Consider the following 14164-nt stretch of genomic DNA (forward strand, 5'->3'; position numbering starts at 1 on the left):
CACCTACATGCAGGGCAGGGGGAATGGGAGGGGCCCGGGACGCCCACCCATAGAGCAATATGAGATCCCAGTGGGTGGAGGGATGGAGAGATGGATGCGGCCCGCTGTGGGATTGAGGGAGAGAGGGGAGGCCGGTGCAATTAGGGCAACACGCAGAATGGGGAATACATCCCCGAATGGGACCACGCTGCAATCTGCCGAAGCTGCCAGATGAGATCCAGCAATAACTCTGGGTGGATGGGCGGGGCAAGTGAGGGGAGGGAGGGTGCCAGGAGTCAAGAGGATGCAGATGAGTACGGCACGATTACGAACCACACAGCTGATTGAGGGAGAATGAGGGGCGGGTAGACCGGTCACGAGGTCTATGACCAGATTACTAAAACAGCTGGCCATATAAGCAGTTCTTCCAACCATCGACTTTTTACTCTGATGATTTCAGCAGAGGACTGATGAAAGCTTACTATTAAACAGTTTGTTTTATTCATTTATCCCGGAGTTCAGTGATTTTGTTATAGTTTTGATATGAATATACCTGGAATTCGAGTTTTTAAGATAATTAGTATCAGAACCAGGGGCCCATGCAACAGCAAAGAACTATGACTGGCAAGGGGAAGGAATCTCCAACACGATCTGCGCAGGAACTAATGATGGGAGGTGGGGTGCTACACATGCAACAGGGGGGGATGGCCATAGGACAGGAAACATTGGAAGACCATCCCATGGCAATAGGTATCCAACCATGCCCAAAGTGGGAAAGAGAGTGACAACAGGAGAGGCGAGGATCCCTGAACTCACGAATATGCAGACGGATGCGAGACAGCTAGAAGCAATACGGTTAGAGGGGGGGCAAGTAGACCGGTAACACACTCCATGAGCAGAGTGCAAAGGCAGTTAGTCTTATAAGCAGACTTTTGAACCTCTGGCATTCCACTCTGTGTTTCCTGGAACTCTTGAATTCTACAAGCTTCATTCAGGGATTCCAGAGACAAATTCTGTTTATATTGTACTACTGCAATATTAATTGTAACATTTAGTTCTAATAAAATATATTACGTGAAATATTTATTAATAAATTCCACATTTATTTTTTACATTGAGAAGAGTTCCTTGGGTATCCAAAGTTTGAAGACTTGTTGTAAAACATTTTTCTCAACCTTAGCAACTTTAATAGGTATGGACTTCAACTACCAGAATTCCTCAGCCAGTGCTCACTCAGGCATACAACTGTTGTGGGAGAATATTTAAAAATAAAAATAGATGTGCTTTTAGTATTATCATGTAATCATATTTTATATTTTATAATTATCATTGTATAATCAATTGTCTGAGTAGATGCTTTGAGTATATAGGGAACATACAAGCCTCAGGTGGAGGAAGGGGGGAGAACAGGAGTTACCATGGGGCCCAGTGTGAGTCACCATCTAGGAATTGTTTTTAAGTACCTTTTGGTGCCTGGTACCCCTACTGGATCTAACAGGTGTAGAAGATGGGAGACATCTCTCCTCTAGAATTGATATAGGATAGTAGGAGAGGGATCGTATTAATATAATGTATTCTGTTTAGGCGCTTCTGATAGATTGTAACCTCCAAAGCCTAAGCCAATGGGGCCATGGGGGAGGGAATGGGGTGTCGCGATAGGATGTATAATAATATGTGATTTTGGAATTTGGGGTGTGGTTCAGTGCTTGGCTACATTGCATTGCCTTCCTGAATCCACCACGCTTTGCAAACCGTTATTTTTTTAGACTTGGATGTGAAGTCTAATAAACTTCTTTTCTATTTGTAACTCAGAGTGGATTTCAATTTGTGACTATTTTTGTGTCTAACACTGTCACCAAAGAATTAATAGCTAGATTAGGACAACCATAGCCTATGAATATTTAAGTGCAAGTGGAATTTTTCTAAGACATAGATAACATCTTCACCTTTCAGTCTCTCTACTGCCATTAGATCCTGATGCATACAAACTTAAGTTTGTATTGTCTATCTACAAGAAAATCAAAACAAACCTGTCTAAATGCTGAAAACAAAAGTTTTCTTTTCTAACCTTATTCCTGCTCTGTAGTCCTTCCATAATTATAGAAAACAAGGCCCCACAATGTCAGAATACATTGCAGACAAATCTATTTGTATCTTACTTTGTTACTAAATTAGGCCTACCACATCTGGCTTGCAAAACTCTGGAGGCCTAGTAGATGGCAGGAAAAAAGGACTTTCCCCATTATTGTTATTTAATCTTCTCTTCTTTAAAACAAGCAAAAGAGTAAATTCATGTGCAATATGAAACTATAGAATGATCAATTTGATTTTGCTTAACGTGGCATATGAATGCAGCCACTGTAGTTTGTAAATCTTGATGCTGCCTTAATATGTTGTGAACCCAGTCACCATGGCTTATATAATAAAATTGTGAAAGTCCAATATATAAACTCAGTAAACATCTATCAAATACTGGTCTGTAAGTCATTACAGAACCTTGTACAGCTAGTCTGCAAAGGGAGGGAGAGCTATGTTTGTTTCTGAGTAGCCACTATTCAAATTTAATAGCTTGTTATTACACAGGTTTGCAATTGTTCGAGTCTTTCATCTTCGACATTCTTCTGATGCTACACTACCTACATTTTAGCTTTCCATTACATCTATGCAAACATCCTGCATGTTGGAAAACACACCATTACAGAGTTCATATTCCTAAAGTGGGTTGTGATTTAAAAGCCTAGTGAAAGTATGGATACCAAGTCTTATGTCTCCATGCTAATATAGAAAGGCAGATAAGAAATAATTTTGCAATTAAAGTCAGAGATGCTTCAGTGCAAATTCAGAGCCTCTAGTCTAGAAACATGCCCCTCTACTTGAGGAAGGTAGAAGAACAACTGTATTAAAAAGAGCCATTTCCAAGGAGGGGCTGAAAGTTCAGATCCAGCAGAGGCCGCCCGTCCCCTCCCCTCTGGAAGAGTTGCTCTGGTCCCTTCGACGTCCACGGCCGACGCTGCCGCCTCCTCCCTTTCAGTTCCCTTGCCTTCCTACGCTTTCCGAAACTCAGGGACAGGACAGAAACTTAACAAAAATTACCAACTAAAAGAAACCGCGTTTGAACTTTCTCTCGTTGCGCTTCTTTTGCATTTTCAGATCTCACCGAATGCTAACTCAGCTCCGTGCAAGATGAAGTTAGCCTGCATCTTCCTTATTTTCCTATTTCAGGACTGTTTTCTAATAAAGAGGGTTCTCGCTCAGGGATCAGAAATATCCAACAGAGTAATAGCCTTCCAAGGTAAGAATATGTTTCTATGGTTCTGGTTTCTCCAGTTATGTGCGTACTTTAATGGACTGAAAAGATGAATCTGTTAATCGTAACCCAGCGCCACCGTTGCCGTACTCTTTCAGTACAGATTTTTGATCGTGGTATTTTGTTTAAACTTTTCCTTATATACGATTTTTACAAACAGAAGATTAGGTGCAGGGTAGCAACATGCATCCCCCCGTGATAAATAAAGAATATCCGTGGTACAGTTTTGGAGAGAAGTAGAGAACTTTTTGTGCCCCACTCGCTATAATATAAAGGCGAGCTATAGGTAAAGAATATGCGTCTGGTAGGCTTTCGAAGTATGTGCAGTATGCATGCCTTGTAAGATTTTGATTTCAGTGATCAATTGAACAGCCACGACAAGTAATTTTAGCTGAAGAAATAGGCAGAACTGATAAGCAAAATAAAGAACATTATTTTATAGAACAAAAAACATCTCTTTGAAAAAGCTTTGAAAAAGCCCTGAAAAACAATGCAGAAAAGTGACCGGATTTGAATTATGGATAGTAAAGTAAAAAGGGGAAGGAGAGAAAATGTTTCCATTCTTGTTTGTCCTAAATATAAAGTCAAAGAAGTAGAGAAGAAATAAATAAGAATATTTTTCTGTAAATATATTTTTAAAAAGTACATTTAACATAGTCAATGTGTAATATATCATATTTGAGTAACTACTGCAAACTTTTAGAAAACAACTTCTCCAGTATACAACTGGAATGTGTGATTTTTACCTGCTGATTCTGAAGGTTGTGAATTTTGTGAAAAGATTGCAATAGGCCACCCATGTATGCAAACATAATCTTAAATGCATGTAGGATTTTGCCCTGCTGAGAGGCAGTCAGCCATACAGCCCCTATTCTCCATTGGTAGGTCTCTACCCATATTAACATCCCCATCATTCTAGTGATCCTGTCAATTATGTTTGATGCTGGAGGTGAAATTACATTCTCTTAAATTATATAAATTCCTTCAAGTGGGTTTTCTTTTCTTTCCTTTCCCTGTGTTTCCAAAGCTCCTTGTATTATTGCTTGTATACCTAGATGCATTATCTTACAAATATATACATAGATTATGTAGTGATTATTCTCCTACTAGTTTTCTAAGGGTGGAGTGAGGCTAAGAGACCCTAGTTTATCTAGGCCACCAAGTGACTTCAAAACAAAAACAAGCCTATATAATTCATTGATGAGGTTGCATTGATGAGTAAGCCCCAAGGAACAAAGGAGGTCTTATTTTTGAATAAATCTGCAGTGTTCTGTGACTACAGTTTCTTTCCATGTATTTTGATGCATTGCAAACTTTCTGATGAATCTTAATATAAAGATGTTAACATTTTATTTCTAAATTGCCCATTTCTTAATTTTAACAGATTGCCCGGTGGATTTGTTTTTTGTCCTGGATACCTCTGAGAGCGTTTCCTTAAGGGTAAAGCCTTTTGGTAAAGCCAACGTTGACAAGATCAAAGCATTCACTAATCAATTCATTGATAAATTAAATGACAGGTACTTATTGTATACTCAGAATTTCTTGAATGTGGAAGTCATTGTAAACAGCATTATTATACTGATTTTGAAAGCTCTTTCTCTTGACCACCCTGCTCTTTTTCTCTCTCCCTCTGTCTCATACCTCTAACATGCACACACGTGCACAGACATGTGCACAGCAAGAAGAGATAGTGATTTGTGGAGAGGCCATCATGGAAATCAAAATGGGCCTACAATGTCTGGGCAGTCGTAGACTGCAGAAGCCTGCACAGAACTACAGAACAGCATTTGGATGGATGTTAGTATTTTTCAATTATCGTAAAAGGATCTGACATTTTCCGAAGAATTAGAATAAGCAGAACTTTTGCATTCATTCTTACACTCTAATTAGCAAATAATGGTGATAATGTTCTAAAATGTTTCTTCAAAAAGTTCCCTAGTCATTAATTTCCATTTCTTTTACAGAGTTTGCTGTTTCCATAAAAAACATTTCTTTTACAGACTTTGCTGTTTCCAAGAAAACATTTTTTTTTCATATATTCCTGGAGCCAATTTTTTTCTGTTGCTGTTCCTTTCTGAGTTGGAAGTTGTGTTGAAAAATGTTCAAGGGAGCTGAATTTTAAAGTCAGGAGACAGCAATAGAAACAATTTTTAGAAGGCAATTTTAGTAAAAATTCCAAATCGTATATTTTGAAATAGTATATTTTATCTTTTTTTGGATTTGGCCAGATCCTAACCCCATAACCCTAATTTGCTTATTACTTATTTTTTCACTATTTAGGTGGCCAACATAATATTAAAATGCAACAAAACCAACTCATAATAAAAAAATATTACTGTGTTATGACAAGAAGTAGTCTCCCTCCAAACTGCATTTGGACCTTCCACAAGTTTATGGACAATTTTGATGCTTTTTTGGGCTGAATAAAAGCAGTTACTCTACAAAACATTGGTCCTGTGTTTTTATGTTTATTTTTTGAGTGGGAAGGAAAGGAAAGAGCTGAACAACTAAAAGAGGCAGACCAGTTCTGGGGAGCACCCCGATGGAGCAACCAGGGCCAAAGGTGGTGGTAGGTACCCATCAGATATCTGTTTTCTTCTCTGTGGGTTATGGAAGAGATCTAACGCTTTGGCCAGAGAAGAGACAGCACAAGTTAGGGGACCATTTTCAGATGAAGAAGATCTGAATTATGCTTTCCATTGGTGTGAAGAAAACCTCTGAATAGGGTCAAGCAAATGAATCACTCTACTACCATCAGTCTGGTTCCGTGCTGCAAAAGCTAAGACTATAGAAGTCAAGCAAAGTCTTATTTTTCCTCTCAGGAAGCAGAAGTCACAAAATAGCAATCTGAATGCCATTACAGGACATCAACCACAATGATTAGTGCTGCTAGCATTTGATGGAGCCTGTACTGGAGTCCTGAAGTAACTCTTGTCCAATCTCAACAGAAGTGTCCTGTATGGGCTCAGCTGCAGGGGACAGAATCATGTATGGAATAGTCAGGCGACTTGCCTTGCAGTGATAGAAAAAAATTGGCTATTGTCTGGTTTCATCATTGCTCATGCTGAAGATGAGGTGTATGTTCCCTGGGAATATCACATCATTGCTGAAGTTCTGCCTCATTGTGGAGCCTCAAAAGCTAAGATAAGTTCATTCACTTGGAGATTGATTGCTGGAAGACATTTCACTATAGAACTGAAAATATAGGCTGCTATTGGATAACCCAACAGATCCAGCCTTACACAACATCTTCTGATTTGAACTGAGGAGGAGGTGCCTCCTGGGCTGTATAAATACATTCTTTCCTGTGGAATGAACTGCTATAGTTCTATAACTTTACATCCATAATCTTCATCCATATTCACTGTCCTGATTTGTCCCACTTTCTCATTTTTTCTCAGATTCCTGTTTACCAGGAATCTATTAAAACAAATAATATTTTACTATAATGGAGGCAAAAAAACCTGTCCACTCATCCTCTCTTTTTTTTTACAGGTACTATCGGTGTGACCGAAATCTAGTGTGGAATGCAGGCGCCTTACATTACAGTGATGAGGTGGAACTGATCAAGAAACTTACCCGGATGCCCAGTGGGCGAGCAGACTTGAAGAACCGTGTGTCCTCAGTAGAGTCTATTGGGAAAGGCACCTATACTGACTGTGCCATTAAGGCAGGGCTTGAGGAACTACTCATTGGGTAAGTGGGAGCCATAGTTTCTTATTGCATGAATAGAGAGAAGGAAAAATTTGCGTGGAGGTTCACACACTTTTAGAAGACAGAGAGACCTTAGTCATTGCTACCATCCTTCTTTTTTTTATAACAAGTTTTAATTGGTTTTCCAGTTTTACATTTAAATATTTGGAAAGCAGCGTGGTGATTGGGTAATCAATAGTACAATAACAAAATCTTTAGTACATATCTCAGCTTACATCATCAAAAAAATCCTTCTCTATTTCCCTTAATGTTTGCTATATCATATTTAAGCTAGTAAAATTCTAATTATAACAAGCTCAGTTAAAACATTTATCATTATATTTTACTTATACATATCTATATCCTGTATTAAATTTTACCTAATTTTTAATTTTAAATTATAATATTCCAATTTAACCTTTAAATATCCATAGTGTTTAAATTTCAGGTAACCCAAATTTCCTTTATTTCACTATATAAAAATTATAATATCTAAAATATACCTATTATTAGTTGGATATATTCTTATTTTATTTCATAAACATTTTCTATTTCTCATCCTGATACATCACTACTTACTAATAGAGTATCCTTCATTGTCTCAAATCCATCATCTATGTTATCTGGGCTAAACAATAATTCGAAGCTATTCCCTAATAATTTTCATTTCCCTTATAAATCTAAACCTTCATTAAGCCAATTAATCCCTTATTTTTTATCATTTTCCAACAATAATTAACTCTAGTAACCGTATTTCTCTTCATCTCAAAATCTCCTTTCAGCCCATTAGTTGAGACTTTAGGATGCTCTCTAATAAATCAAAAGACCCTATTTTTTAAGTCTAACTCTAGTGTTCTTTTTATGCCAACCAGGCTTCCATACCAATGCCTTTAGATCATCAGATGGATCTCCCTTCATTCTTGTGCATGTTACTTGCATCAAAGAAGACCATCTAGTGATCAATTTTCCAGAGGAATTGGCCCATTTATGGTCATTAAGTTGTCGCCCTAGTAACCCAGATCCCCATATTTGCTCTAACATATTTGTCTTCAATTCAGTCTGGTCTTGTTCCTCAGATTTCTTCTGGTCTAAGTAAAAAGTCATGTCCAATTTTATGGTGGTTGTTTGGTTGTCAAGGTTTTCAGTAAGCTGTACTTGTTGATCTTTAGCAGCCTCCATTTGGTATTACTTCTGCTTCTGATGTTTTTTGGGTTGTAGATTCTTTAGTTGCAATCAGGATTTGGTTGTCTAGATTTTCAGTACATTGTACTTGTTGTTCTTTAAAGTCCTCTGTCTTGGTATTAATTTCTTCCTCTTCTGTTGTTTTTTTGAATTAATTTCTTCCTCTTCTGTTTTTTGAATTATGAGTTCTTTGGTTGCAATCAGGGTTTTGCTTTGTAGATTTAAGCTGGCGCCTTTGTCTTTCAGTCTAGCTTTAATTATCTCAGTAGCTTCAAGAATTTTTTCAAGTATAAGTTTGTAATTAAGTGAAATTTGTTGCTGGTCCTCCTCCATTTCTGATGTAGTTATAGACAGTCCTTTAGTGAAGGCTATTTACTAAGTGAAAGTCAATAAGTATTCGCCTCCACAGTCCTAAAAAGCAGTTTCACCGCCCAGCTGTTCTCTCAGCTTTTAATCTCTTTAGATAATACCAAGGACAGATCTGGGCTATGAGCAGGTCTTTTTGTCAAGAATATTCATTTGCTGTACCAGGTTTTGCCACAAGATGTCATTGATAGCATTTAAAATCCTTTTCAAATCCTAGGCTAGGTTTTTATCCAGTTTAAGTTCTTTTCCATGTTTTTTACAAGTAGCAAATCCCCGTGAAAGTAGGAACTTTTGGATCCCAAAATATCAAAAAGAAGCAAATCCAATTATTTAGTAGTTCTTTTCAAGGCTTTATTTTCCCAAGTAGTCAGACGCCATCATTTTAGAGGGTGGGAGGAAAGTGTTCCCTTCCCTCTCTCTTCGCAGGGGAAAGAAATTTCAAGAAGCTTTTAACAGGAAAAATACTTAGGGTAGAAAGAAGGTAGGATTTCACTCAATTCCTGCGCGGTGCTTTCAAAGTGCATGTTAGTAATTTTGGCCTCGGCTGGAGTGGCTTGGTGATGGGCCATATTAATGGTCGATCTTTTCCCCGTCAGTTTAAAGAGTTGCCCAGGATCAAACAGAAGACCTGCCGCCCTCTGCGATCGCTCGGGAGTCCTCTTCATGCTCGTTGCCTCTCCAGGGCAACTTCTGACCCTTTACAGGGTCCCCCGGCGGGAGAAAACCGGATGGCGGAGGGAGCGATTGCTCTACATATCCGCCAGCACTGCGATCGCAAACCGGAAGCCATTGCTACCATCCTTCTAACTCTAGAGGCCCAGCAACTATAGTAAACAAGAGACTTAAGAGAGAATTCCAACTACAGTATATTTGTGCAAAAAAAATAACCAATAGTGTTTGAATTTCTGTGGGCGCTTCATCACAAGAGGTTTTTAAAAAGGGATTGGACAGCCATTTGTCCAGAATGACATAGAGTCTCGTGCTTGAGCAGAAAGTTGGACTAGGTTGGACTCCAAAGTTTCTTCCAACTCTTATTCTGTTATTCTGTTCTTTGTGGAAAAGCTTGGGATACTTTACATAGTATTTGTTTTATAAAACTTTAATTTTTACCAGTTTTCATGTTTTTAATGTACTTCCATCCCCTTCACTCTTACACATTATAAATATGTACACTTCCTTTGGAAATGTCAAAATCATTTGACCCTAGATGATCCTAAGAGGATGCCCACTAAAGGATCATTGGGACAAGGCCTGGAGCAAGCCCAATTAGCTCTTTGGGAGGGGGCAGGATGGGAAACTAACAAATTTAATAAATAATTTTTTAAAATGCAGAAGAAACAGCTGTTTTGCACATTTCCACAAACCTTTTTCAGGAGCTGAAGCTAAGTATTTCAGCGTTTACATTGAAATGTTTACAATAATATGCCATGTTTCAAGGTGAGCAGCAGGGTGTCTCTGCATCCATAAATCTCATCTGTAGCAAAATGAGAATAATTTTTCATTGTTAAGATGTAAGCGTACAGCCATCAATAACATACGTATTTTCCATTAAATTTGTATTCTTCTTCCGAGCAGAATGATGCTTTTATATGGAAGACCCAGGCAGTCTTTCATGGAGGAAGCAGTTCTTATGTGAGCTTTTATATGTGAGTCAATGAGTGAAATGGAGTTTTTCTCTGTTAAAAGAGGAAACATTCATGTCCAAGGTGAAATGTTGAGTTGGAATGTGTTCCATCTCTGTGTGTATCTGTTTATCTGTTCACAAATTAAATATTTGTCCTTGGTCTAATATTACTTATCTTAAGATTTGGCTTTCTTTTATTTGGGGAAGAGTAGTCTATTTTGGTTTTCTATTTAAACTACAACAAAATTGTGCATAATTTAACAAAAAGTTATCATTTTCTGAAAGTTGTAGAAGTATCAGGAATGCATAAAATTGTTACTATATTTTGTGTGTGTTTGTGTGTGTGTGTGTGTTCTGAGGTTTTCGCGGGTGTTTGCATGTAGGTCTTTGGTTGTTCGGGTTTTCTCCCGCGTAAAATTGGAAGTGTCTTGGCGACGTTTCGACGAAGTCCCATTCGTCATCGTCAGGCTGGTGTTTTCAGCTTCGTGCTTCGAGCAGCAATGTGTGGTCTTAGCTGTTTCTTCCTTTTAACTGCCAGTGGGGATATGAACTGATTGGGTGGGAGCTTGGCTGTGTTCTGATTGAGTGGAGGTGTGTTCTGATTGGTTAGGGGCTTGGCTGTGCTCTGATTGGCTGGGTGGTTGGCTGTGCTCTGATTGGCTGGGGGAGTGTTCTGTTTGGTTGTGCTCAGGTTAGTCTGAGTTGCAGGGGGGGTTAAGATTTTGGGCTGCCTTGCTATTTTTTGGCTTCGCGTTCGTGGTCGTGCCTCATCTTCATGGAGGGTGTCAGTTTGCTTCATGTATGGATTGGAGGGGTTTAAAGTGGCTAATGATGCAGCTGTGGTCTGGCTTCTGGTTTGTGGTCGTGCCTCATCATCGGTGTGGCTTTGGGTTTGCTTTTTGCGTGGATGTGTGGTGGTGACATCCTGTGTGGTTTTTGTGAGTGTGGGTCTGGTATCATTTTTTGTGTTAGGGAGTCGTTTGTCAATAAGGGCGGGTTTCCAAATGGCTGGTAGGCGGGAGGTATCATCTCGCTTGTTCATGCTGTGTGGGCGTTTTTCTATCTCGATGGCTTCTCTGATTATTCTGTTATTAAAATGTTCACTTTTGGCAATGGTTCTGGTATTTTTAAAGTCAATTTCATGTCCTGTGGCTTTAAGGTGTTGGACCAGGGAAGATGTTGGTTCCTCTTTTTTGATTGAAGAACAAAAGAACTCAATCAAAAAAGAGGAACCAACATCTTCCCTGGTCCAACACCTTAAAGCCACAGGACATGAAATTGACTTTAAAAATACCAGAACCATTGCCAAAAGTGAACATTTTAATAACAGAATAATCAGAGAAGCCATCGAGATAGAAAAACGCCCACACAGCATGAACAAGCGAGATGATACCTCCCACCTACCAGCCATTTGGAAACCCGCCCTTATTGACAAATGACTCCCTAACACAAAAAATGATACCAGACCCACACTCACAAAAACCACACAGGATGTCACCACCACACATCCACGCAAAAAGCAAACCCAAAGCCACACCGATGATGAGGCACGACCACAAACCAGAAGCCAGACCACAGCTGCATCATTAGCCACTTTAAACCCCTCCAATCCATACATGAAGCAAACTGACACCCTCCATGAAGATGAGGCACGACCACGAACGCGAAGCCAAAAAATAGCAAGGCAGCCCAAAATCTTAAACCCCCCCTGCAACTCAGACTAACCTGAGCACAACCAAACAGAACACTCCCCCAGCCAATCAGAGCACAGCCAACCACCCAGCCAATCAGAGCACAGCCAAGCCCCTAACCAATCAGAACACACCTCCACTCAATCAGAACACAGCCAAGCTCCCACCCAATCAGTTCATATCCCCACTGGCAGTTAAAAGGAAGAAACAGCTAAGACCACACATTGCTGCTCGAAGCACAAAGCTGAAAACACCAGCCTGAAGATGACGAATGGGACTTCGTCGAAACGTCGCCAAGACACTTCCAATTTTACGCAGGAGAAAACCCGAACAACCAAAGACCTACATACAAACACCCGCGAAAACCTCAGAAAACACACACACACACACATATATATATATATGTGTGTGTGTGTGTGTGTGTGTGTGTGTGTGTGTAGGAAGTTTTTCAGACAGATGTCTAATTGATTACACCTTGACATTTTTTTAACTGCTATACTGCAGTTTTACTTTTTACAATCTCTTTTGCCTTGCAGCCCCCAACTAGGGGCATTAAGCAGGCTCAAGTCGCAACTGCGAAACATTACAAATCCAAATTAGTGGTTAATTAGTGGTTAAATCACTGCCTAGTATGTAAACTGCCCAGGTTCAAATCCCATAAAAGGTGTGGCTAACTGACGAGAGCAGAATGAGCTCGAAATGGCCATCTTAGTCTCCCAATTTAATTCTTTAATTCTTTGTCAGAAAAAGAAATATATATATGTATATATATGTCTGTGTATATACATATATATATGTGTGTGTGTGTGTCTGTTAGGGTTAGGAATTTTAAAAAATAAAATTCTTAATATTTAGCAAACAGCATGTTGTTGGGTACATGTATTTAAAAAGAAACAATGAGTAGTCGTTATCATAAACAATATGTTAATTAATTGCTCAATAGTCTTCTTACTAGTATGTATTCAGTGTTACATATCACATTCCTTTCTCTCTAAATCGTTTTTCTAGCCATTGATAAAAATTATCCCATGTTCTAAAATACACTGAGTCTTCTTTTTCTTTTATCTTTAAAGTCAATCTATCCATTTCTGCACGCTCTAAAATGTTCTTAATTAATTCTTCTTCAGTTGGTAAATATTCATTTTTCCAGTGTTGGACAAATACAATTCTTGATGCAGTTAGTACGTGTAAAATTAAATATATACAGTCTTTGTCATAATTTGCTCCTATTATTCCTAACAAAAATAATTCTGGCTTAAAGTCTATTTGTTTTTTAGTCATTTTCTCCAACCATAAATGTATTTTTGACCAAAATCTTTTAGCTTTAGGGCACGTCCACCAGGTATGGTAATAAGTACCTGGTTTTTGTTTGCAATTTCCAACACTTTTTTGAAGTATTTTTTAACATTTTTGCTAATCTCATTGGTGTTAGATGCCATCTGTAAAACATTTTATATAAGTTTTCTTTATATGCCACTACTTTCGTTAATTTAGCATTTCTTTCCCATAACTTTTGCCAGTTTTCTAATTCTATATTATGTCCAAAGTTCTTTGCCCATGTTATCATTGTTTCTTTTACTTGTTCTTCCTCCATCTTTAAGCTTAACAGATATTTATAGAGTTTCTTAATCAGTTTTTCGTCTGTTTTTAACAGTATCTGGTCAGATTCTGTCCGTTCTTTATAATATTCCATTGTTTTAACATCTTTTTCATATTGTTATGGTTCCGGCTAATGAAACACTTCAAAGAATTTCCAGGCATTTATTTTCCTAAAAGTCAGTGATTGTTACAAAATGTCGGCACAGGCATAACCAGGGATGCTAGGATCTTAGTTCTCTTTCTCCCAGCAGTTAAATTATCAGCATGTTCCCTCCCTAAATTAGCCTTCATATATCACATTATCCAATTAGTGTGAAGGTCAGAGGTTTCTTTCTCTCTTATGCTCTGCATTAACTCTAAAAATACCAGACAGTTCTGCATATTGTCAAAGCAAGAATATACAGTATTTGCAGCATTGATAAATATCTCGTTTGGATTTGCAAGTATGGCCACCATGATAGATCAATACCTTGTTCTTGTAAGTCTTGTCTGTCTTTCAATTTCCCTTCCTTGTCCAAAATATCTTCATAGGTCACACCTTTGTCCTAGTTAATTAAATTTGGGTAAGCAAATGCTTCCATTGTTGAAAGCCATCCAGGTATCTTGATATAAATTTTCGCTTTTATTTTTTCCCATTCTAAAAGAAGTGCATTTCTTATAAGATGGTTTTGAAAGTATGAATTTTATTCTTCCCATACCACAGAAAGGCATGCCAACCAATTT

At 38.4% G+C, this 14164-nt stretch overlaps 1 protein-coding gene across 1 annotated transcript in view; it reads left to right on the forward strand.

Moving 5' to 3' along the window:
* The first annotated feature begins 2967 nt into the window (after positions 1–2967).
* Positions 2968–14164, forward strand: part of COL6A1 (collagen type VI alpha 1 chain) — a 75687-nt gene continuing 64490 nt past the window's right edge. Inside the window, exons 1-3 of the mRNA XM_039326317.1 lie at positions 2968–3271; positions 4671–4803; positions 6782–6982. Of these exons, the coding sequence (XP_039182251.1) occupies positions 3163–3271; positions 4671–4803; positions 6782–6982 (443 nt within the window). The 5' untranslated portion in view covers positions 2968–3162. The remainder of the gene's footprint in view (positions 3272–4670; positions 4804–6781; positions 6983–14164) is intronic.

This window comes from Crotalus tigris, unplaced genomic scaffold (assembly GCF_016545835.1).
Source record: "Crotalus tigris isolate CLP2741 ecotype Arizona unplaced genomic scaffold, ASM1654583v1 scf7180000024340.7048381, whole genome shotgun sequence".
Lineage (NCBI taxonomy): Eukaryota > Metazoa > Chordata > Lepidosauria > Squamata > Viperidae > Crotalus > Crotalus tigris.